The 23,324-nt window shown below is 37.8% G+C and overlaps 1 protein-coding gene across 2 annotated transcripts in view; it reads left to right on the top strand.

The window, feature by feature from the left end:
* The window catches only part of si:ch211-236d3.4 (protein FAM107B), an 88,207-nt gene extending 66,229 nt beyond the window's left edge, over positions 1 to 21,978 (top strand). The window contains exons 1-4 of one of the 2 annotated variants that reach the window (XM_056236669.1): positions 110 to 328; positions 6,235 to 6,466; positions 21,360 to 21,516; positions 21,698 to 21,978. In XM_056236669.1, the coding sequence (XP_056092644.1) occupies positions 250 to 328; positions 6,235 to 6,466; positions 21,360 to 21,516; positions 21,698 to 21,814 (585 nt within the window). In that variant the 5' untranslated portion in view covers positions 110 to 249 and the 3' untranslated portion in view covers positions 21,815 to 21,978. Of the gene's footprint in view, positions 1 to 109; positions 329 to 6,234; positions 6,467 to 21,359; positions 21,517 to 21,697 lie in introns of those variants that run through there. The other variant, XM_056236668.1, reaches the window with a different exon arrangement.
* Positions 21,979 to 23,324: the final 1,346 nt, after the last annotated feature.

Raw genomic sequence — 23,324 nt, 5'->3', positions numbered from 1 at the left:
AGAGAGAGAGAGAGAGAGAGAGAGAGAGAGAGAGAGAGAGAGAGAGAGAGAGAGAGGGGTGTGTGAAAAATAAAGTTGGGAGGAGCAGGAGGGGCGTATCTTTGATGCCCAGTGGTCACATGACTGTTTACACTGTGAGAGAGGAGGCATGTGTGTGAAGAACAGCAGAAACTCAAAAGAAACGGCCCTCACATAAACATGTAGGATATCTCACACACACACACACACGCACACAAAGGCAACAGCAGGATGGACCAGAGAGTTGAACACAGTTTGTATCCCCCCGAGGGCCAGCCCAGCAGACCCAGAGATGTACTGGTGAAGTCAGGTAAGACAGAAACACCAGACTGTGGCTGAGATTACAGGATGCTGAACTGATGATGCTGTATTGTGCAGGAAAACCCTACTAGGGGTCTGTATTTGAATACCAAGGATAAGATAGCAGGAATTCATAGATTTGTTGTATTCATTAATTTCAGTGTATTATTACTATGTAACAACTCAGTTGCAATGTAGTAATAACAGATGAATAAACTGTTTTATATCAAGATACATTCACACTGATGCATTTGTTATAAAAAAAAAAAAAAAAAAAAGAAGATCTCTGCCTGCTTTAAACTAAAAATTCCTGTTTTTAGGGTCAAATGTATAATGTTTTTAAGAACAAGCTGGTGTAGTATATAAAAGACAAACTAAGAAGGCAAAATAACGACATTAATGACACTTAAAGAAATCAGTTTGGTGAGAAACAGGGCACCAAACATGCTGAGCAACTGTGAGGCAACAACTTCAACAACTCTTTGATTGCCATTATATGCACCATTTGACATTTTCTGAATTGTATTTTTGTCAGCTGGTGGAAAACTTGTGGCAATTTTTAGGTGTCAGTAACATAGGTTAAGTGACAAGAAGGATCATCTTTCACAATTTTGTTGTTGTAATGTTTTACCAGCAGTATCTTCCTTTATGTTTGTTTTAGCTGAAAAGCGCAAGGTCCACGATGTATTTCTGCCCGACCATGATCGACACCAATAAACCCTGCTTTGTGTATTTGAACAGTTATCTTAAATCATCCATCTCAGAATACCCAGCTTTTAAACAAACACGCCTTTCACCAACATATCTGGGAAGTCTATTAAGCAATTTCTATGTGAATTAAACCTCAAAGGGAAAGTCATAATGTTGTTCCAAATCCGTATTTTTTTCCAAATCCTTTCTTTCCGGTGTGAAACACAAAAGAATATATTTTGAATAATGTTTAACTTTTTTTGCCCATGAAATGGAGGTCAGTGAGGTCCAAAACATCATTGCACCACACTGACTTTCATTGTATGTGTTTATCCAAATATATGTTTGTGTTTTCTACAGAATAAAGAGTTGTGTAGTTGATTGCCATTAGAAATGCACCATTTGACATTTTCTGAATTGTATTTTTGTCAGCTGGTGGCAAAACTTGTGGCAATTGTTTCCAAAAAAAAAACGGTTCAAATAGACTAAAAACTGTTCAAATACACTAAAAAACTGTTCAAAAAGACTAAAAAAACTGTTCAAATACACTAAAAAACTGTTCAAAAAGACTAAAAAACTGTTCAAAAAGACTAAAAAACTGTTCAAATAGACTAAAAAACTGTTCAAATACACTAAAAAACTGTTCAAATACACAATTCTCTTATTTTCTACAGAATAAGAGAATTGTGTAGTTCCACAAGAGTGGAAAAAAAATGACAGAACGTTCATTTTTGAGTGAACTATCCCATTCTATTATATTATATTCAAGTATACTGACATAAAATAGCTCAGGAAAAAGAGCATGATCCACGTTAGTCATAGAAACTCTTTTTATTTACTCTTCCAGTCTAGATTTAGATGCTTGAAATAGGTTATATTGTGCTATTGTCCTTAGAGACTGCTGCGTTGTTTCTTGCTGGGCACCTTTATAATGCTAATTCCCTGTCTGAGAGCTGTGCCTAAATTTTATGGCTTGCCAAGGACTAGTATTCAGCAGGGATTATGGGAAATGGCACCGCACTTCCACACAAACACACCCACCCATGGGAGAATGGGATCCCAGGGCATCCTCTGAGAATGCTGACGTCGCCATGACAACTGTCACCATTCTATTTGTATACAATCCAATGTGGGAACAAACTAACTTCTTATGTAACAGGGGATTTTTGTTGTTGTTGGGATTCAGTTTTTAAGACTGAATGCCTGGTGATCAACAAGACAATACACTGAATTTGAAGTGATGCAGAGGAATCTAAACTGTGCTGCCAGTATTGCCTTAAAGGGATAGTTCACGCAAAAATGAAAATTGTCCTATAATGTACTCACCCTCAAGCGAAGCCATCCTAGGTGTATAAGACTTTCTTCTTTCAGCCAAACACAATCTGAGTTAAATTGTAAAATATCCTTGCTCTTCCTAATGGGAGTGAATGGTAACTGACGTATCCAAAAAATGTATTTTTTCCCAGACCGCAACATAGTGTCGGCCCAGATCCGGCCCACATCTGGTACACATGGATTCCACACGGCCCAGATGTGGGCCGGATCTGGGCAGACACTATGTTCCTGTCTGGGTTGTAAGAAAAATATCGATATTTATAACTTTATAAACTATAATCTCCTGGCTTCCTGTAACGTTCGTCTGCGAGTCTAGTTCCGGTGGAAGAGTGACCTCTGACCCCATGCATGACGTAGGATGTAGGAGTAGCGTAAGTTTAGGTGAGAGTAAATGGCTCTAACGGTTCAAACAAACAGGGCTGGGCAACAAACTCAAGCTCCCACATTTCTCTTTAAAAAAATCTCGTTTTAGACTTCTAATTTGTGAGCGGTGTTTTGTTTTGCTTGATCCTCCGCGCTTCCGCGTTCATCTATACGTCATGCGTCGGGTCAGAGGTCACTCTTCTGCCGACTTGCGTGCAGATGTTACCAGAAGCCAGTCATTATAGATTATAAAGTTATAAATATGGATATTTTTCTTACAAAAACACAACGCTAAGTTTCAGAAAGCCTGGGAAGAACCTGGATATTTTTTAATATAACTCTGACTGTGTTTGGATGAAAGAAGAATGTCTTATACACCGAGGATGAAACACCTTTGACTTTTTTTCTTTTCTTTTTATGTAATCCAAAATGAATTCAGATTCTTAAGGCACATTTTGGAATGTTTTTGATTGGAAAAATGTGTTCTTTTTAAATGCTAAAATAATCCAAATTCTCTTCAAAATAATAGTGGATATCTGTTCATACTCTGCTAGGACACCTGTGTGATTCTGAGGGGAAATGACTCCATACATCCACTGAATATCAAAGAAAAGTGCAGTTCTGAGAGCATCATTTACGGCATTTTGCCACTTCGTCTGGTGTTTTGTAATCTAAAGCAATGCAATTTTGAAATGATCAAAAGTGTCCAAATACTTTTTTTAGGGCCATTGTTTTTCATAGTGCCATGGCACTGTACTTTCTTGAAGGGGTTAGCATATTAGCACACTTTTAATTTTAGTAGTCCTACTGAATCACTTTTGGTTATGCTGGGTATATAAGGAAACACTGCTGTAACCACACAAAATCGAATTAACCCCACAATCTATCATGCAATTCTTGGAAATAGACTCAGATCTGATCAGCAGAAGCCCTTGCCTTTCCTGTCTGTGTGACTCCAGGGTTTGTGGGGGATGCTGATAAATACATTATGCCCGTAATAGAGGGATATTCACTTTCAGAGCAGACACAGTCCTCCGTCTGTTGCTCTTCACCATGTTACTGATCCCTAATCGATGAGATCAAGGACAGGCTTCCAGAGGCACAGATTATGTAGCAATACAAAACATTTTGTAGAGCCTGTGTATATGTGTAAGTACTTTTATCCCATATTGAATTCTATCTGTAAGCTCTGGATAAATACACAGAAATCATTTGTATTTCATAACCATGAATTGGGACGCAACATTCTCGCAGCACATAACATTGAAGTGGGCCACACAAATGCTCACACAGTTTACTCAGTTAACAGACATTGCAACACATTAATTTGCAAAAAAAAAAAGCAATATTTGCAAACACAAACATGAAAAAAAAAAAAAATGAAACATATTCTGGTGATGTTAGATCACTTGAAATCTACTTCACTGTCTCACAGAGACAGATGTTTTGGTAACACTTTACAATAAGATTCATTAGTTAACATTAGTTAATGTTTTAACTAACATGAACTCACAATGAGCAATACATTTGTTACTGTATTTATTAATCTTTGTTAATTTTAGTTGATAAAACTACAGCTGTTCATTTAATAACATATTAATAAACACTCTAAAAATGCAGAGTTGTTTCAACCCATGTTTGGGTCAAATATGGACAAACCTAATCGTTGGGTTAAAAAATTAATTAAAATTTTTTAACCAATGGCTGGGTTGGCTAACCCAAACATGGGTTGAAACAACCCAGCATTTTTTAGAGTGAATGTTAAAAATTAATATTAACTAAGATTAATTAATGCTGAAGAATTATTGTTCATTCTTAGTTCATGTTAACTAAAGTTGTTAATGAAACCTTATTGTAAAGTGTTACCGATATTTTTTAGTAATAATTATGTAAATTTTCATATTTCATATGACTTTATTTTTATTATTCTTACATAAGCCCACATACTGTGTAGACTCTCTGGCTTCCATGTGCCAACACGCTCTCTGACCAGACAGTGCTTATGGATTCATAATCCTCATAAACACGAAATATCTCTTTTAATGGATCAACAGCATTCAGTATGAACAAAATAAGGTCCATATCAGTGATGTTATTCCAGTGGATTGTGAGAGATTTACTTTTGGCATAATTTTTTTTCTGATGCATATGACATTTTCATATTTTAGCTAAATTTAGTTTATCTTTTGCTGTTAGGGGAAGTGAAAACAACAAATTCGAGAGCAGTTGTCAACCGTGCGATATATAAAACTTATGTAGATCTAAAACTAGATTTTTCCATTTTCTGAAAGAAAATGTGGTGTTTGTCCCTAACAAATGCACTGCCGTTACATGCTTATCATGCTTATCATTAATATGTAGCATGAAGTGCTATGAAGTGAAGTGAAACGTATAGTACTTGGATGGTTTGTTCCCTTACAGAGAGTATGAGCAATAACAATAGTGATAAAATAAACTGAGAATATAAGAAAAGGTCTTTAGTTTATAACTTAATACTTAGAAGAATATAGGTTTTAAAAAAGGGCGGAAACTTTATTTACTTGTTTGAAAAAAATCTTTGGTGTAAACTTGCTAACCTCTGGGCTACAAATACTTTCACATGCATGAATTCCCTTCATCATCTTACCTGTCATCATCAACATCAGTTCACCCCCGTCCTCTTCTCATGCACTCTGATTGAGAAGTGCTAAGAATTGAGCTCAGCTTTTTTAATATTGAATGGTGGAGACTGTCTCTGGTTCCTCCTCCAAGCATAGCATTGTTCTGAGCAAGCTTCAATGCATATGACACCTGATCCGCTGTCACTTTAGCACGGATCACTGCACTTTTAATCTGTCCTATCCTGAGAGGAGTGTCTTTATGCAGTTGAGCTGGCTTGCATTATGGATCTGGGTACAAGTTTGTTCTTTAGTGGTGATGAAGAATTACAAACTTGTCTGAACCAGTACTATTTAATAACCTCCTACTTTTCTAAACATACTACACTGAATTGTCTTTCTTTTTCTTTCTCTCGTTTGATTTTTTGGGGGGGGGGAAATGTGCCAGAGTGTGATATTTAGTCAATTTCAGGGGAACAAGAACACAAGTGCAAAAAAGATTATCTTTGGGGTCAGGTATAGGTAGAAAAGATCATTCGCATCAGTGCTTCGTCTGTGTGTGATGGTGTGTAAGAGGTCTGGTGGTGTAAAAATTCTCCAAATAGCTGGAGGAAATGAAGGTAAGGAATTTCCTCCCAAACCCAGAGGAACGTAAACACTCTGAATGTCCACCTGCTACTTTCAGGAAACCTGCTTCGGCTCACATGGAATCATTTAAACTGGAGCAGAGACAAGTAGTGTATGTAGTAGTGTATGTAAATGCTGGCTCTCTGATGTGGGTTGTTTATGCTCCACCACCCCACTTACCGCTGTTTCTTATGTTCTTCTTTTGCGTCAATCTCTGCCCCGCAGTTAAAAGAAGTCAGGAAGGGAAACGTTACTTCCTTTCAATAAAATCCTTCCTCTCACATTGTTTTCTCTCTGTTCTCAGCCTCAGCGTATGCCGATATTCAATGGGAACAGCCTCATCAGCCGAGAACCCCGGAGAGGGATCCATTTGGTTACCCTCATCGCGAGATCCCCCCATTGGCCAGTTACACTCCTCAGCCTGATTACATGACAGCGGATGATGATCTCATCAAACCCAAAAAGCTGATTAATCCTGTGAAAGCCTCTAAAAGCCACCAGGAGCTTCATCGGGAGTTGCTTATGAACCAAAAACGGTATGAGAATACACAGTGTACAGTAGACTTGTAGTCAAGACTGCCTAAACCGAGACCAAGACACTACCAAGACCAGAGGGTATCGAGACCAAGACAAGACCAAGACCGAGACCCAGTCGAGACCAAGACCGAGACCGGAGGGGGGAAAAAACTAGTGTTTTTTCTCTAGTGTGGTTGGGACTAGTGTTGTTGAAGCTAAGCAATAACTTGTAAGATTTTGTTTTGCATTGCCTGCCTATCTCTGCCGATTTCGAAGTCTCCAAATGAATCCATTCTGCAACTTTTAAATACATAAATATATTTTTTAAAACGAAATTATAAGCTAAAATCCAGGATCCGAAAGTTGGTTGTTTTGTCGCTATGGTTACACACACACACCGTTGGCGGTGCGCTCAAAGTCATCTGTCAGTTGTGCAGTTACCCAAAATCTCCTGAATGAAGTTAAAACCAATCATGTCACTGATATGTGTTTTACTAAATATTAATACATCAAAAACTGTACATGATATGTGTTTTTAAATCAAGTGATCAAAGTGCTCATTGCCGCTGCGATCAGTGGCGCGGATACGGCTCGCGCACCGCACTGTCTTCACTCGGACGCGCACTTTAAATTCGTTGCGGATATCGTCGTGGATGTTGATATTGCTAAATCCCCCGACCACTATGTTGGTCTGAGACAACGAGACCTAGGGTGTACTCACACTAGCCAGTTTGAACTGTGCCCGAGTGCGTTTGACCACCAAAGCGCGGTTCGTTTGACTAGTGTGAGTGCTCCGAACCGTGCCCAGGCGCGGCTCGATTAGCCGGCCCTGGCCCGCTTGGAAGAGGTGGGCCAGAGCACGGTTCGGTTGGACTCGGGCGCGGTTCGCATGCAGTGTGAGCGCTAACCGTGCTGGAGCACGGAACAGGACGCGTGGCGTCATGGTTTTGCGACGCTCCAAAAACCAACACAGTCCGTAATCAAAGCTGCAAAGTCCTTGCTGCACTTCAGCTGGTACCTTGCAAACCTCCTCATACGAGCAGCACGATTACGTGAAAATTTTCGCGCCACTAAAGCGACGCATCTGTTTAACAACAGGCTGTGAGAGGGCTGTGGACCACCGTGGACCAAACGACACAAAATTATCCACAAAGAAAACAGAGCGATGGACTCCATTGTGTTCAGAGAGCGCCGCTCTTCTTGTTTATCCTGAAACCGTCGCACGCACCATAATGACGTAAGCGTGCTCCGGCACGAATGCTGAAACCCTATGTGAGTGCAGGCCAGAGGGGGAGTGGGGAGGGGGGACAATCGTACTCAGGCCCGGTTCATGGCAACCGTGCCTAGTGTGAGTACACCCCTAGACAAGACCGAGAGGTCCGAGACCAAGACAAGACCAAGACCAAAGACCGTCAAGACCGAGACCATGTAAAAGTGGTCTCGAGACATACATCACTAGTGTACAGTACATTCACACTCATCTGCTAAATGACAAGTTATACTCAAAAACAGCATGAGGAAACAGATGTTTCTGGGGGTATACAGTAGGTGATGTAGCATGTACCAGATGTGGGCCGGATCTGGGCCTACACAATGGTGTTGTCTGTGTTAACAATGTAACAAAGTTAAAAGCTCAGGAAAGACGGAGGCAGGAACTGGTGATCATTTAACATAGCTTTAATAATAAAACAAACAACAAAACGGAAGTAAAGCGGCAGCCCCTCAGGGACAACGGCCACATTCATAGTTACATGTTACATCTCTAAATTCATGGAATGGCACAGTTTAAAATAATAGCAGATTTGTTTTATTTTAAATTAACACTAAAAACTAAGATGAAAAATTAACTTCAGAAAGAAATGTACTTTTGCTATGGTTAAATAAATGTTCAGTGATATATTTCAAAAATTCTTGAATTTTTTCACTCTATATAGTGTTGATATGGCAACTAGTAAATACGTAAGTAAATAAATAAACAAGTTATGTCACGCTAGCATGTTTGGAAACTTTTAAAACATGTTAGTTACAACTAGCTTATGACAGATAATCAGAAGTCCGTTAGTTTGATCCCAACCAAATGCGAGACATGAGTTATCAACTCTGTGCTCCTGAGCTAGATATTTAACTCTAGGTTGCAGTCTGTAATACATGTTTTGTAAGTCGCTTTGGATAAAAATGTCTGCTATTTGACAACTTACAGGTAAACGCATAAGTCACATAGCTTACAGTTCAACCAGAGCTGGAGATTAGGAGATGTTGATCCTGGAACAACCAATCAGGACATATAAGTTAGGGTTAGGGTTAAGGTTTAGAGATTTAAACAACAGTAGTATCAACCTTTTTTCCCTCTGATTTTACGGCTTGTTAATTTGCAGTGAAGGAAATGCTTAGGGACTGTGTTTTTGGACAGGACAAACATGTACTGGTATGATGGTCACTAGTTGGCTACTTACTTTCTCAGCACATCTGGACAGGTTTTAGTTGATATTGTGAAAATGTTTTGTTATTTTGAACAACCCTATGACCCATATGACTTAATGGTAACACTTTATTTTGATGGTCCCTTTTGAACATTCTGTTGACTATAACTTTGCAACTACATGTCAACTAACTCTCATTAGAGTATTAGTAGACTGTCTGCTTAATATTTGCCAACTCTTTATTGTTATGGCCCCCCTACTGACTATAAGTAACTTTGCAACTACATGTCAACTAATGCTGCGTTCCAGGCAGGTTTTTGAGCACGTAAATCACGACTTCAAACCACGACTCACGACTTTGTAGCATTCCAGGCCAGTCACGCCAAACTACCTGAGCGCAATATGTATACTTATTTTTTCAGACACATAACATTGTAATACATAATCTTGTGTGTATTATTATCATTATTATTATATTATTATTAATTTGACTGCAACGTTATATTGTCCTAAAGTGTATTCTCACTGTGTACCGCCTGCAGAAACACTGCATCCGTAGGGGCTGCCATTGTTGTTTTGTATGGTTTTGCGGGCTATGTGACGTCAGAACCCGTAACTGGGAGTACATCGATCTAGTACGAGTTCACGGGTGGGAAGTCACGGGTTTGACTGCCGTTCCAGTGCACTTTCACGGGTATAAGGTTGGAAAAACACGGGTTACAGGTTGCCTGGAACGCGGCATAACTCTCATTTGAGTATTAGTAGACTGTCTGCTTAATATTTGCCAACTCTTTATTGTTATGGCCCCCCTACTGACTATAAGTAACTTTGCAAATACACGTCAACTTATTCTAACCCTAACCCTACCAGTCCACTAATACTCTACTAATAAGAGTTAGTAGACATGTGCTATAGGTGCAACGTTACTTATAGTCAACAGAATGTGTTAAAGGGACCATCAAAATAAAGTGAAACTGACTTAATAATTTCATTACTTTTTGTTGTTTTCTGCAACAATAAATCAGTAACCAAAAAATACAATTCTCCAAGTACTGAAACAGAGGGTCTTTTTGGTCTTCAGTCTGTGCTAGCACTTTGATTAGCATTGCTTAGTAATGTCACCCCCCACTTCTATAATACCAGTAAATGTGGTAAAGATGAACACACTCCCTCTGTCTTAGCAGAGGGGTCTAAAGCCCTCAGGAGTGGCAACAGAGCCCCTTTATCCTTCCCCCTCTCTCCTAGACACTTTAGAGGAGGTTTAAGATTTAAAGAACGCAAGGCTCAGCCAATTAAGAGATATAGTGTTCACATCTCACGAGGGTCCTGCATTGTGTTTTCACACAGGGGAAATGAGCACTTATCTAAAGTGGCCAACGATAGAGCTTTGCTGTTTATGCCGCGATCCTGTGACACAGCAAACCCAAGAACATAGAGTGCTCTTGAGTGCGTTGTCATTTTCAGCTGTGAGATTTTAGGCAGAAACAGGTCTGTAGTGCACAACAATGTTGGAGAGTAATTAACTAAGTCCACGTACATATTGTGGTTGTCACTCCTCTTCATAATCTTGTTCTGTACACAGATTTTGGTCATCCATGCAAGTATTAAGTGCATGGCAGTATGTAGCCTAAAAGTAGCTTCGCTAATTTGTACTGCGATTAAACATCACATTCTGAATTGGGCAAATGCATTCTGATTGCATTCTTGTAGTGTAGCTATAAATACTTTTTTTTGCTTGCAGCTATTGGTGCATTCAAATCATGTTGGAATGATTGTATTTGCAAGTTGATAACAATGAAAACAAACAAAGAATAACAATTTGTTTGATTTATCATAATGTATTCTAATTATAATGTTGATGTGGCCATTTTGTTTGTAGCCCAGTTTTATAGCTAGCCAGAGCTCATTCAGCTGGTTTATGAGGAAACAAATTTGAGTAAATACAATTTCCCATCATTCTCTGTGACAATACCAAAATGATCAACTACAGATATAAAGCATTAATTAAACATCTAATATGAATATTTTTGGTAAAACTTTATATGTATTAACAGACTGTTAATATCTGCTAACTCTTTATTGTGATGTTCCTCCAACAGGCATTCTACTGACTATAAGTAACTTTGCAACTACATGTTAACTTACTAACCCTACCAGTCCACTAATACGCTGATTTTACGCAGCCGCCATTTTGAAATCGAAAGCGAGGCTCCGGTGGGAAGAACCCCGGAAGTACAGATAGACAACAATGCCTTGGACTACCAACCTGAAGCTGCTGCCGCGATTTACACTATTGGATGTTAATATCCAATATAGGATATGTATATAGTTCGTTCCTGCTTCTTTTTTTTACGTTCTGAATTATATATAAAAAAAAAACAATTTTATTTATAAATGAATTTCACTATATATAGTCTAAAGCAGTGGTTCTCAATTCTGGTCCTATAGGGAGCCACTGCTCTGCACAGTTTGTATGTCTCCCTCATTTAACACACCTGATTCAGATCATCAGCTCGTTAGGAAAGAGCTTTATTAACTGAAGTGGGTGTGTCAGATAAAGGAGACATATAAAATGTGCAGAGCAGTGGCTCCCTAGGACCAAGATTGAGAACCACTGGTCTAAAGTATGAAAGAAATGTATGTACATTTTTAGAATAACTAATTTCTACATTAAACACAACGATACGCCATCGCATTCGCGACTCTCCTATGATTAAAGGCGACACTTCCGACATTTCAAAATGGCGGCTGCGTGAAATCAGCGTATACCATAAAACTTCAAATAATAGCCGAGTCCCAAATAGACGTCTGTCTCTTTTACACGCCTGGTGTGGCTGCAGGTTTGGGTAAATAAAGGCCGGCCTCAAATAGAGGCCGGGTCTGTTTTTTAGTTTCAGGTTGTATTTAATCTTCTAAGACCGTCAGATCATCGTCCGCTTTTTGGCGGCCGCCAAAGCAAATTTTTTGTCCCTCCAAAGCCTTTTTTGATCGATGAGTGATGTAGAATAGAATGACTGCTGCGCTTGACATCAAAATCAATTGACGCGATAGTAAAAGGTTGGAAGACCGCAGTTTCACGTGGAGCATTTGGAGATTTTTAGAGATTAGAGACTCTAGGCCTATACACTCAATGAACAACATCTCAACACTAAATTATAAAGGCCTGTCTCATATAGACGCCTGTCTCAAATACAAGCCGGTGCAGTTCGACGATTTGGGAAAATAAAAGCCCGGGCTACTATTTGAAGTTTTAAGGTACTACTCTACTAATACTCTAATGAGAGTTAGTAGGTGCAACGTTACTTATAGTCAACAAAATGTGTTAAAGGGACCATCAAAATAAAGTAAAACCATCTTGTTGTTCTTATTTTCATCATCATTTACAAATCCATTTTATCAATTGACCAAAATCACCTGAATGCCTGCCATGTTATAGTTATAAAAATCATATGTACATGTAGGAACTTTCCAGGTTGGCTTGAATGTGGCATATCCTCGTGCAGTTCTCAGCTGGTTTCCAACTGAAGATAAGCAGGATTCAGCCTGGGCATTTCATGGATGGGAGACCTCATAGTGAAGGGGGTACCATGGCCCGGTTTCACAGACAGGTTTTAAATTAACCCAGGATTAAGGCCTTAGATAAATTAGGACATTTAAGTAGCTTGTATAAACGTGCCTTAGAAAAAGCATTACTGGTACATTTTAGTCTGGGACTAGATTTAAGCCTTGTCTGTGAAACCGGGCAACTATTGTGAAAATGCACTGTCCTTTGGCTTAAATAATGATCCTGTCAATTTGTAGGTTGTTTTTTGATCTGCTTCCTGGCTAAATTTTCCCACTGGTCATTTCCATGCACATAGATTAGCTAAATCACAGAGTTCCTGTCCCAAACAGCACCCTAAGCTCTCATGGTCTTCTTCTGAGTCTATATTTCCATGACATAAAGCTGCTTTAACTGTAGGGTAGAAGTCTGCTGCGGAGCTCGTGTGGATTAAGGGCAGATAGCAACTGCAAAGGGGACGCTCGTGAGCACCCTTCTGAAACCTAGAATGATAAACGGGGTGTTTCAGGGCTTTTCAGTTTCCGTTGCTAAAGAGCCACGACCTGCAGAGTTCAATCCTAAACCGAACACACTTGACAATGATCAAGTAATCCTAAAGATGTTGATTAGCTGGTTCTGATGCGTTTAATTAGGGTTGAAACTAAACCCTCCAAACAGTGTTGTGCCTGAACTAGAGGTCTTCACGGGTACACTTGGATCCGAAAACCCGAGGTCCGACCCGAGACCCAAGCGGGTTCGGGTCCGAAACTCCGACGAGTGTCTCGGACACGGGTCGGGTTCGGTATTAGTGGCTTTGGGTCTCGGGTAATTTAAAATAAATATGCCTTTTCCAAATGTACCCGAGAAGACCCGAATTCTTTTAAACTATGTTGGGCATTTAACAAAATTGCAGTATTTAAAACAACTCTATGACACCGTTCTCTCACTTTTTCTAAGTGAGAGAGGGAATCCACGCTTCTACAAATGGGCTATAAGCATAAAGCACGGTTGACTCCGCATTTATTTACTCAGTTGCTCGCTCCACATAAACCAACCCCTCCCTTTGCCAAGAAGAACTAGTGCGCCATCATGTGGATGGATGTTTGACTAAATGCAAGTATTTGAATTGTCGTTTAGCCAGGCCTGTCAATCAATTTTAAAAATACGCGCCACTGTCAGAAAAGCATGGAGGGAAAACGAATGGTGGTTCTAATCATCGTATGGTCCGGTAAATAACATTATGCCAAATGTTATAGGACGTAATGGGTTATGATGTGTGATTGACATTTTAGCACTTCACCGCGCTTACACTTGCGCGTCTATGTTAAGTGCATTTTTGAGAAACGCAGGGCTGCAGGCTGTGCACAATGCAAATGCAGTTTACGTTCGGGTCCAGTCGGGTTCTAAAGGAAATGGCGTCAGGTCGGGTCGGACTCGGGTCTAATTTTATCGGGTCTGTCTCGGGTCGGGGTATTCTTTAAAAAAAATTATTTATGCACGTCGGGTTCGGGTAAGTAGTGATTCGGGTCGATTCGGGTCGGGTACAGTTTTTAGGACCCGAGAAGACCTCTAGCCTGAACGTGTCCGTTCATTGAACGATAGTTCATGAACTCGTTCATATTATGGGCGAACGTAAACTGAACGTACTGTTTTACTGCCTGATGAACGTTACTTGAACGTTCATTCTGGTGCCTGTGAACGCTCTCTCAGTTTAACTTTGTTCAATAGGGTGCCAGATTTCTATAGAGCCTTCCAGGAGAAAACTCGGCTAAAACACACTGTAGACAGGCCTTAATATGTAACGAAAAAAACACCCAATCTGGCAACACCAGCCACCAGTGTCGCTCCGCCGCACGCGTCATCAAAACAAAAAGCAGCATGTAGTCGACAAAGCATCGAGGAGGCGTCGTCGTATGATCATTTAAACGAGTTTTATGACAAGGTCGGCGAGGATGTGCAAAAATCTTACATTTGTGCAAACTTTGCCCGCCGATAAAATAATTGCTGTCTGTGGTTGTATATGGGCTGTGGCAATAATTTAAAAAAAAAATAGCAAGGGAAAATGTATGAACTATGAACTGAACTAGTTCATTTTAAAATTTGTGAACTGAACTTTGAACTAGTTCATGTAGAAAGTGAACCTTCCCAACACTGCTCCAGGTCCTGTCCCTCTAGCCCTGTCCTACGGTCTTGTGGACTTAACACACATGCCATTGTATGCAAGGATGCAAGTGCACATGAAGTGTGCCATTTGAGTCTGTGTTTCCCGAAACCATAGTTCCAACGAACAGTCGCAAACACCATCGCAAAGTTGTGTGGTTAAACGACAGCTCCCGACCTGTGGTTATAAGCATAATTTCTTGTTTTCGTGACGTCTGGACTTAATAAATACTTATCTTGGGCAAAATAAGCAAGCTGACATTCAGTACAATCTGTATCTTTTATTTATAATGAATACATACAAATGTCATTTAGGTCTTTTAGTTTGTCAAGAGATTTAAAGCACTGTATGTGCGCACGAGCTCTAGTACGTAAGAACGAGCCTATGATTGAATCTGGAAATAAATTAAATTAAATTAACACAGCGTGATTTATGATTCCAAACCTCATCACAAGTCAGATTGTGGATTGATAACATTCAAAATTTTCCATTGTTAAAGGAGGAGTTGTAGTCTGTGCAGCAGGTTGAATCACTGAGGTAGTTTAGCTATTTTCAATTAGCTTTTCAGGCTATCGTTTTAAAATAGCTTCCCCAACACTTTAATAACTGGCGGAGCTAAACTTCTCAGGAAGGTGGCCCTCAGGAGCAGGATTGGACACCGTTGACTTTGACCAACATGTAGTCCCAGTACTAATCCAGCTATCTCATGTGCTAAGACTAATAGAGTTGCAGACAGCATGAATGGATGGCCGATTTATTAGAGGCTTTCATTACAGAGAAAAAGTCACTGTTTGTGTGGGTACATTCATTAGTGTGTGCACTCTGTTCCACTACCAAACACTTTAAGCCACAGAGAGCTTTCTGGCACAGTGCCGTGTCGGCCATTAAGCAAGTATCTTTTAGCTACTGTTGGCACTTTTGCCTCTTTGGTGCTGAGAGACCCTGCAGAAGACGGTCAATCTGTAGAGGACATGAAAAGAGAGAGAGAAAGGGATGGGGATCTCACATCCACACAGATAACAGTGGGCATCAAAGGTGGCACAGTGAGCGCAAGGGTGGCAGAGGAAATAGGTCCTCTTTTCTCAAGCCTTCTCTAGATAAGCCTTTTTACGATGAGTTAAACTAAACACTGAAAGAAATCAGTCAGGAGAAGTGATGCTAAAAGAAGGCACTAAAAGGGGAGAGACAGATTTGGCTCGTATGTCACTGTTAGTCACGATAGGAAAAAAGACACCATCTATGGATCATTTCAGGAACAGGTCGATGCCAACGACCCAAGCAAAGGTTCAGCAAGTGAGTATTCATAGCCGAGAGCTGAGATAGGGCTAAAGAGCAGCGTGGCTTCATTATGAGGAGCTTTCAGGAGCTTTCTCTTGTTCTCTTCATTAAATGTCCCTTGTGTTTATTTGTTGTTGTCTGGCTGTCTCTTCGGCTTGAAGGACACCATCTAAATTAACAGGGATGCTAATTGGAACTCCCACATCTGCTGAACTCCACACACACACACACACACACACACACACTTTCTTCCCCTCCTCTCAGCACCCGTGGCGCCACCTCCCTGTGGAGAGAACAAGTTCACACGTAATTTAATTATCAGTCTGTCTGTTCGTGCGAGTGTGAGTGTGGGTGTGCATATGTCTATCCTGGCACTAAAGTTAATAATTATCATGTGTGTTAACAGCAGCTTGGCACCTTGAAGAAACGGTTGTGAGAGCTTAGGCAGCATTGGTCAGAATTGATGGAAGAATCATATATATTCAGCCAAGCTGCACAAACAAGCACACCATTCTGATGTCAGGTCTGTCAGAATGAGCCCACTGTAATGGTATCATCAGCCTTTCCTATGACTGAGATGGAACGTCACAACACTGGCAACATGAAGTGTAGAACAGCAGGAAACTAATGGGTATTCATCTGCTATTCTGCCACGGTTCGCAGTCAAACAGCTCTACATATTTCCACAGGCCACATTATAACAGATTTGCATAATACATTTTTTGTACATTCACACCTTTTCTTTTATTAAATAAAAAAGCAAACAAGTTTTACAAAGCACACTTATCTGATTAGTGACACTAACAGGACAATACTGCCACCTGCTGGATTACATATGGACTGCATAAGCGTATGATGTGTTTTCTATTCTATTCCATTCTCGTTTTTTCCTACCTTTTTCTATTCTGTTTCTATTCGTTTTCTTCTCTATTCTTTCTTATTCTGTTCGCTCTTCTATTCTTTGTTGTTGTTTTTACCATGCATGTATTTGCTATATTTTTATTGTGATATTTGATGCTTATTTTTAGTTGCTGTTTTCTATTGCTTTCTATTCTATTCCTTTCCTTTTGTCTGTTTGTTGTATTCTAATCTTTGTTTTTTTTTACATTCTACTGTGGTATATTGCTTTCTATTCTATTCTATTCTATTCTATACCTTTCCTTTCCTTTGCTCTGTTTGTTGTATTCTAATCTTTGTTTTTTTTACATTCTAATGTGGTATATTGCTTTCTATTCTATTCTATTCTAATCTATTCTATTCCTTTCCTTTGCTCTGTTTGCTGTATTCTAATCTTTGTTTTTTACATTCTACTGTGGTATATTGCTTTATATTCTATTCTATTAATTTCCTTTCCTTTGCTCTGTTTGTTGTATTCTAATCTTTGTTTTTACATTCTACTGTGGTATATTGTTTTCTATTCTGTTCTATTCTATTCTATTCATTTCCTTTCCTTTGCTATGTTTGTTGTATTCTAATCTTTTTTTTTACATTCTACTGTGCTTTCTATTCTATTCTATTCTATTCTATTCTATTCCTTTCCCTTCCTTTCCTTTCCTTTCGTCTGTTTGTTGTGTTCTAATATTTGTTTTTTTAGATTCTAATGTGGTATATTGTTTTCTATTCTATTCTATTCTATTCTACTCCTTTCCTTTCCTCTCCTCTGTTTGTTGTATTCTAATCTTTGTTTTTACATTCTAATGTGGTATATTCTATTCTATTCTATTCTATTCCTTTCCTTTGCTCTGTTTGCTGTATTCTAATCTTTGTTTTTTACATTATACTGTGGTATATTGCTTTCTATTCTATTCTATTCTATTCCTTTCCTTTCCTTTGCTCTGTTTGTTGTATTCTAATCTTTGTTTTTTTACATTCTACTGTGCTTTCTATTCTATTCTATTCTATTCTATTCCTTTCCCTTCCTTTCCTTTCGTCTGTTTGTTGTATTCTAATCTTTGTTTTTACATTCTACTGTGGTATATTCTATTCTATTCTATTCTATTCTATTCCTTTCCTTTCCTTTGCACTGTTTGCTGTATTCTAATCTGTGTTGTTTACATTATACTGTGGTATATTGCTTTCTATTCTATTCTATTCTATTCTATTCTATTCCTTTCCTTTCCTTTGCTCTGTTTGTTGTGTTCTAATATTTGTTTTTTTAGATTCTAATGTGGTATATTGTTTTCTATTCTATTCTATTCTACTCCTTTCCTTTCCTCTCCTCTGTTTGTTGTATTCTAATCTTTGTTTTTACATTCTAATGTGGTATATTCTATTCTATTCTATTCTATTCTATTCTATTCTATTCCTTTCCTTTGCTCTGTTTGCTGTATTCTAATCTTTGTTTTTTACATTATACTGTGGTATATTGCTTTCTATTCTATTCTATTCTATTCCTTTCCTTTCCTTTGCTCTGTTTGTTGTATTCTAATCTTTGTTTTTTTACATTCTACTGTGCTTTCTATTCTATTCTATTCTATTCTATTCTATTCCTTTCCCTTCCTTTCCTTTCGTCTGTTTGTTGTATTCTAATCTTTGTTTTTACATTCTACTGTGGTATATTCTATTCTATTCTATTCTATTCTATTCCTTTCCTTTCCTTTGCACTGTTTGCTGTATTCTAATCTGTGTTGTTTACATTATACTGTGGTATATTGCTTTCTATTCTATTCTATTCTATTCTATTCTATTCTATTCTATTCCTTTCCTTTCCTTTGCACTGTTTGCTGTATTCTAATCTGTGTTGTTTACATTCTACTGTGGTATATTGCTTTCTATTCTATTCTATTCTATTCTATTCCTTTCCTTTCCTTTGCTCTGTTTGTTGTATTCTAATCTTTGTTTTTTTTACATTCTAATTGTTACGATGGTGGTTGAAGCACGGAGGAAGCAGGATCCACATGCAGTACACTTTATTAAATAAACTGAAAACTTCACAAAGACTCAGAACAGGAACAGGGCATCCAACATTAACAGTAACAATACAAGAACTCACAAAGACTGGACTGAAACACAGGGCTTAAATACAAGGGCAAACGAGCTGAACAAGATAACAAGGGGGCGTGGTTAACCGGGGACACCTGGGAAGACTAATAGACATAGTGGGGAACTGCTAAAACAAGAAATGACAGGGGAACACAGACTGACATTACAACACTAATGTGGTATATTGCTTTCTATTCTATTCTATTCCTTTCCTTTCCTTTCCTTTGCTCTGTTTGTTGTATTCTAATCTTTGTTTTTTTACATTCTACTGTGCTTTCTATTCTATTCTATTCTATTCCTTTCCCTTCCTTTCCTTTCGTCTGTTTGTTGTATTCTAATCTTTGTTTTTACATTCTACTGTGGTATATTCTATTCTATTCTATTCTATTCCTTTCCTTTCCTTTGCACTGTTTGCTGTATTCTAATCTGTGTTGTTTACATTATACTGTGGTATATTGCTTTCTATTCTATTCTATTCTATTCTATTCCTTTCCTTTCCTTTGCTCTGTTTGTTGTGTTCTAATATTTGTTTTTTTAGATTCTAATGTGGTATATTGTTTTCTATTCTATTCTATTCTACTCCTTTCCTTTCCTCTCCTCTGTTTGTTGTATTCTAATCTTTGTTTTTACATTCTAATGTGGTATATTCTATTCTATTCTATTCTATTCTATTCCTTTCCTTTGCTCTGTTTGCTGTATTCTAATCTTTGTTTTTTACATTATACTGTGGTATATTGCTTTCTATTCTATTCTATTCTATTCCTTTCCTTTCCTTTGCTCTGTTTGTTGTATTCTAATCTTTGTTTTTTTACATTCTACTGTGCTTTCTATTCTATTCTATTCTATTCTATTCCTTTCCCTTCCTTTCCTTTCGTCTGTTTGTTGTATTCTAATCTTTGTTTTTACATTCTACTGTGGTATATTCTATTCTATTCTATTCTATTCTATTCTATTCCTTTCCTTTCCTTTGCACTGTTTGCTGTATTCTAATCTGTGTTGTTTACATTATACTGTGGTATATTGCTTTCTATTCTATTCTATTCTATTCTATTCTATTCTATTCTATTCTATTCCTTTCCTTTCCTTTGCACTGTTTGCTGTATTCTAATCTGTGTTGTTTACATTCTACTGTGGTATATTGCTTTCTATTCTATTCTATTCTATTCTATTCCTTTCCTTTCCTTTGCTCTGTTTGTTGTATTCTAATCTTTGTTTTTTTTACATTCTAATTGTTACGATGGTGGTTGAAGCACGGAGGAAGCAGGATCCACATGCAGTACACTTTATTAAATAAACTGAAAACTTCACAAAGACTCAGAACAGGAACAGGGCATCCAACATTAACAGTAACAATACAAGAACTCACAAAGACTGGACTGAAACACAGGGCTTAAATACAAGGGCAAACGAGCTGAACAAGATAACAAGGGGGCGTGGTTAACCGGGGACACCTGGGAAGACTAATAGACATAGTGGGGAACTGCTAAAACAAGAAATGACAGGGGAACACAGACTGACATTACAACACTAATGTGGTATATTGCTTTCTATTCTATTCTATTCCTTTCCTTTCCTTTCCTTTGCTCTGTTTGTTGTATTCTAATCTTTGTTTTTTTACATTCTACTGTGCTTTCTATTCTATTCTATTCTATTCCTTTCCCTTCCTTTCCTTTCGTCTGTTTGTTGTATTCTAATCTTTGTTTTTACATTCTACTGTGGTATATTCTATTCTATTCTATTCTATTCTATTCTATTCTATTCTATTCTATTCCTTTCCTTTCCTTTCCTTTGCACTGTTTGCTGTATTCTAATCTTTGTTGTTTACATTCTACTGTGGTATATTCTATTCTATTCTATTCTATTACTTTCCTTTCCTTTGCTCTGTTTGTTGTATTCTAATCTTTGTTTTTTTTTACATTCTACTTTGGTATATTGCATTCTATTTTATTCTATTATATTCCTTTCCCTTCCTTTCCTTTCATCTGTTTGTTGTATTCTAATATTTGTTTTTTACAATCTAATGTGGTATATTGTTTTCTATTCTATTCCTTTCCTTTCCTCTCCTCTGTTTGTTGTATTCTAATCTTTGTTTTTACATTCTAATGTGGTATATTGCTTTCTATTCTATTCTATTCTATTCTATTCTATTTCTTTCCCTACCTTTCCTTTCGTCTGTTTGTTGTATTCTAATATTTGTTTTTTTACATTTTAATGTGGTATATTGTTTTCGATTATATTCTATTCCTTTCCTCTGTTTGTTGAATTCTAATCTTTGTTTTTGACATTCTACTGTGTCTATTGTTTTCTATTCTATTGTTTTCTATTCTATTTTAATTTTGATTTACTTTAATTTTCAAATATTATTTTATTTTATCTAATCTAATTTCCTCTGATTTCTATTGTATTCTTTTCTCTTTTTTGTTCTCTTTTCGAATGTGCTCTCTATTCTTTTATGTTCTATTAATTATTTTTCTTGTTCATTCTGTTCCGTTCACTTTTTTTTTTTTTCTATTTTATGTGATACTCCTCAGAGGTATTAGTGTGGAGAGCAAGCCAGAACTGCAGCGTGTGTTGGAGCAAAGGAAGAGAGAGCAGATGATAAAACAGAGAAAGCAGGAGGAGGAAGCCCGGAGGAAGATCTCTCCACTGGAACAGGAGCTTCTCAAGAGACAGCAGAAGCTAGAGGAGGTAGAGTCCATGCAATCATACATTATTTCATACGGCTCAATATCCTCTTCTTGTATATCAGAGATCTATAACCCTCTTTTATATGTATATCACGTTTAGCTGCAAAACACCAACCAAATATGCGCTAAATATCTGACAGATATATATATGTATGTGTGTGTGTGTGTGTGTTGTGCTTTAGCTGGAGAAGGAGCAAGCAAGTGTGGAGGACAGCAACTGCAGCGCCCCGGAGTTCATCAAAGTTAAGGAGAACCTGAGACGAACGTCCTTTACAAGTTCTGGAGAGAAGGAGGTCTAGGGACACAGACTGGATCCAGATGTGTGTGTTTGTGCAGTAACATAGAGACCTAAACACTGAGCTTCTCTACTGCCTGTCTCACACCAACAACACCTTCAGCACTCTGTGGAGCAGGAGATAAAGACAGGACCCAAAGAACCTCTGCTACATCTCCACTTCACGAAGAGCTTGATGCTCGAGAGGTTTAAAGAGACAAGACGAGAACGAGTGTGTCGTTTGTTCTGCTCTGGATTGGACACGATGGGTTAAAGAGTAACTGTCCAGGCTGCTTGTGTGTGCGTGCGTGTGTGTGTGTGTGTGTGTGCATGCATGGATGGACAGCTATGTTCTGGTTCTGTCACATTAGATAAAAAAGTGAAAACAAGGTACAAGGAGTAGTTTCAGAGTGAATAAACAGTCTATTTCTCTCTAACCGAAAGGCTGAACATTTATAAGGCGACAATTAGACGAACATATCAGTATTACTGCCAAATATTTGTTCATCGCCTAATTTTACACTTAACAATCAGCACTTGTCACTTTTAAATGAAAATATAACAACTACTATTGTTTTCAGCCTTCATCACTCTTGAATTTAAGCTGAGAAAAAAAAAAAGAACATAACCAGTAAACATTGATCATTACTACAACGATGGCTAAAATAATGATGCAGGATTACATGAAGCTAACACGACAGAGAGGTAAACCTGTGTGAATAGAGTTTGTGCTTTTTCCAGTGCCTTTGTATAAGAAATGCAACAGTATATGGGCGGCCTGACTGTCAATGTGGTTCAATGTATGTTGCGCAGAATTTAGTTCATAATCTTAATTATGAAATGTTCCTTAATATGTCTGCGTATATCAGAAAAAAGTGAAGTTTCTTTCAAATGATTTGCTGCTTCATTGTTTAAACAAACATTTACAAATGAAAAACATGAACACAAAGCACTAATGGCTGAAACATGTGCTATGTGTTCACTCTCAGACCATTTATTTTCTTATTTTTATTTAACATTTTTTTCTCTGTTTTAGATGATTTTAAAGTAAAATTGAAATAATATGTAATTTCTGCCTTTTCTGGCCCCTAAAGCCATTGGATAATACAACAATCAATGTGTTACTTGAGTACAATTCAGTGTTTATTTACTTATGTCAAAATCATAAGGAAATATACAAGTAGGCTATATTTTCTGTAGCTTTAGCCATGACCTTTTGATTGTTATAAACAGAGAACTTACACAACAAATAAAAGGTACACTTGCTTTGTATAAATAAAATATATAGTAATAATAAATGTACATTTTGATTTTGTGCCCCTTATTTCCTGACATTACAGTTTTTTTACAATCACTTTGTTACTATTTTCAGAACCTTGATGTCATTTTTCAAAACTCTAGACACAAAACTCAAAGCGGTTATCACTTCAGGCTGTCTAATGTTCAAAACATTGCATTGTGCATTCACATCTTTAAAGAAATCTTGCACTTGCACAATCATGGTCCAAAAAACAAATTTACTGTGAAGTACCATT

The sequence above is a fragment of the Rhinichthys klamathensis genome, unplaced genomic scaffold (genome assembly GCF_029890125.1).
Source record: "Rhinichthys klamathensis goyatoka isolate OS25496 unplaced genomic scaffold, OSU_Roscu_1.1 h1tg000461l_1, whole genome shotgun sequence".
NCBI lineage: Eukaryota > Metazoa > Chordata > Actinopteri > Cypriniformes > Leuciscidae > Rhinichthys > Rhinichthys klamathensis.
Note: the sequence above shows the minus strand (reverse complement) of the source record. Positions and strands in the feature narration are given on the sequence as shown.